The sequence below is a fragment of the Orycteropus afer genome, unplaced genomic scaffold (assembly GCF_000298275.1).
Source record: "Orycteropus afer afer isolate SDZICR_OR568_19922 unplaced genomic scaffold, OryAfe1.0 scaffold00009, whole genome shotgun sequence".
NCBI classification, from domain to species: domain Eukaryota; kingdom Metazoa; phylum Chordata; class Mammalia; order Tubulidentata; family Orycteropodidae; genus Orycteropus; species Orycteropus afer.
Window position 1 is genome coordinate 19,949,438 of NW_006921596.1, and position 1,851 is coordinate 19,951,288.

General features: G+C 49.8%; 1 protein-coding gene across 1 annotated transcript in view; it reads left to right on the forward strand.

Moving 5' to 3' along the window:
- Positions 1 to 1,292: 1,292 nt before the first annotated feature.
- Positions 1,293 to 1,851, forward strand: part of GINS3 (GINS complex subunit 3) — an 11,470-nt gene continuing 10,911 nt past the window's right edge. Inside the window, exon 1 of the mRNA XM_007947596.1 lies at positions 1,293 to 1,478. Coding sequence (XP_007945787.1) covers positions 1,293 to 1,478 — 186 coding nt within the window. The remainder of the gene's footprint in view (positions 1,479 to 1,851) is intronic.

Sequence of the window (1,851 nt, forward strand, 5' to 3'; positions counted from 1 at the left end):
AGAATTCTCTTCTTAAAGCTCAGCTTTGGTCATGCCACATACCTGCTAAAAAAATTTATAACTTTCCTTCCATTTTCCATAGAATAGCCTAAATTTCTTGGAATAGTACCCAAAACTTTGTACCATTTGGTCCTAACTCCCCAACTCCACTTCCCTTCTCATGAGTCCTAGTTCTACCAGAAAAAAAACAAACTCACTGTCATCAAGTTGATTCTGACTCAGTGACCCCCTTTAGGTTTCTGAGGCAGTAAATCTTTACAGGAAGTAGATTGCCCAGTCTTCCTTCCGTGGAGTGGCTAGTGGGTTTGAACTGCTAACCGTCTGCTTATCAATCAAATGTCTTGGGCACTATGCCACCAGAGCCCCAGAAAATACCCTTCCATATAAAATAAGTTCTGTAGTGCACATCTTTGGAGTCCCTGAGGGGTGCAAATGGTTAACACATTCAGCTGCTAACCTACAGCTGGAGGCTTGATTCCATCCAGAGGTACCTTGGAAGAAAGGCCTGGTGATCTACTTCCAAAAAATGAGCCACTGAAAACCCTATGGAGTGTAGTTCTGTGACACCTATGGGGTCACCATGAGTTGGAGTTGACTAGATGGTAACCAGTGGCAGTGCATCTCTTAACCATCTGCCACTACCACATCCTTGGCTGAGTAGGATCCCCAAGCCTGGAATCATGTGACAATGATTCCTTCCCTACCTGCATCCCCTCCACTCCATTAAGCCAGTGATGGCACATGACAGAGGCAGCCCATCTGCAGGGTGGCTTGCAATCAATGATCAGTGTGGTAAAGTAGAGGGTCCCCGAAAAAGAGGAAGACCCTCAACAAGATGGACTGACACAGTGGTTGCAACGATGGGCTTAAGCATAGCAAAGATTGTCAAGGATGGAGCAGGGCCAGGCAGTGTTTCGTTCTGTTGTGCAGAGGTCGCTGACTCAGAACCGACTTGACCCCACCTAACAACATTTAACACTCTCACGTTTACACTGAGAAGAAAACTTCCCCTACTAGCCGCCCCCGCCAGGTCGCGCTGGATCGAGTCAGACCCCAGACTTTATCGATTGCTTTTGCCTGGGCAGTGAGCTCCCGGAGGCAGACAAGCCTGGATCGATTGCTCCGGTCTGGGTCTTCCCCGGGCGCGGGAAATAGCAATTTCAATCCAGCCCGGCGGCTGGGGCAACCTCCAGGACCCTAACAATCCTGACCACCCTCTTCCTCCATTTACACCCCGACCCCTTAGATTTCCGAGTACCGCGAGTGAAAACTACGAAATCCAAGCCGCCGCCATGTTCGAAGCTTATTTTCCGGTGGAGTCGGGTGCGCTGGGGCCTGAGGAGAACTTTCTTTCCCTGGACGACATCCTTATGTCTCACGAGAAGCTCCCCGTACGCACCGAGACCGCCATACCTCGCCTTGGCACTTTCTTCCCAGACCGAAGCGGAGGCGCCGAAACTGACAATGAGATCACTCAAGTAAGCTCTCTGGCGCGGATTCCCTCCGAAGACTACAACTCCTGGTGGTCCCCGCGGCCTTCGGGCGCCTCATCGCTGAGCGCGCGCTGCGACGTCCTCCGGTATTTGTAGTTTATGGTATGAGGCGAGCCTGTACGCTCTAATGCAGTCTTTGCTAGCACTGAAGTCTCTGGGTCTGACTTGCGGTAATAACTAAATTTATCCTATGTTGTCAGGTTCCCTGCAACGTTGATTTTTATTTTTGAAACTGCCCCAATTCAGCCGTGTCTTTTTCCTTCCACATGTGCTGGATTCATAAGGTTTGGCTCGTCCTAGATACTTCAGGATCAAGGTTCTGTTCACGTTTGCCTTAAAACAGCTCTTTGACAACTTC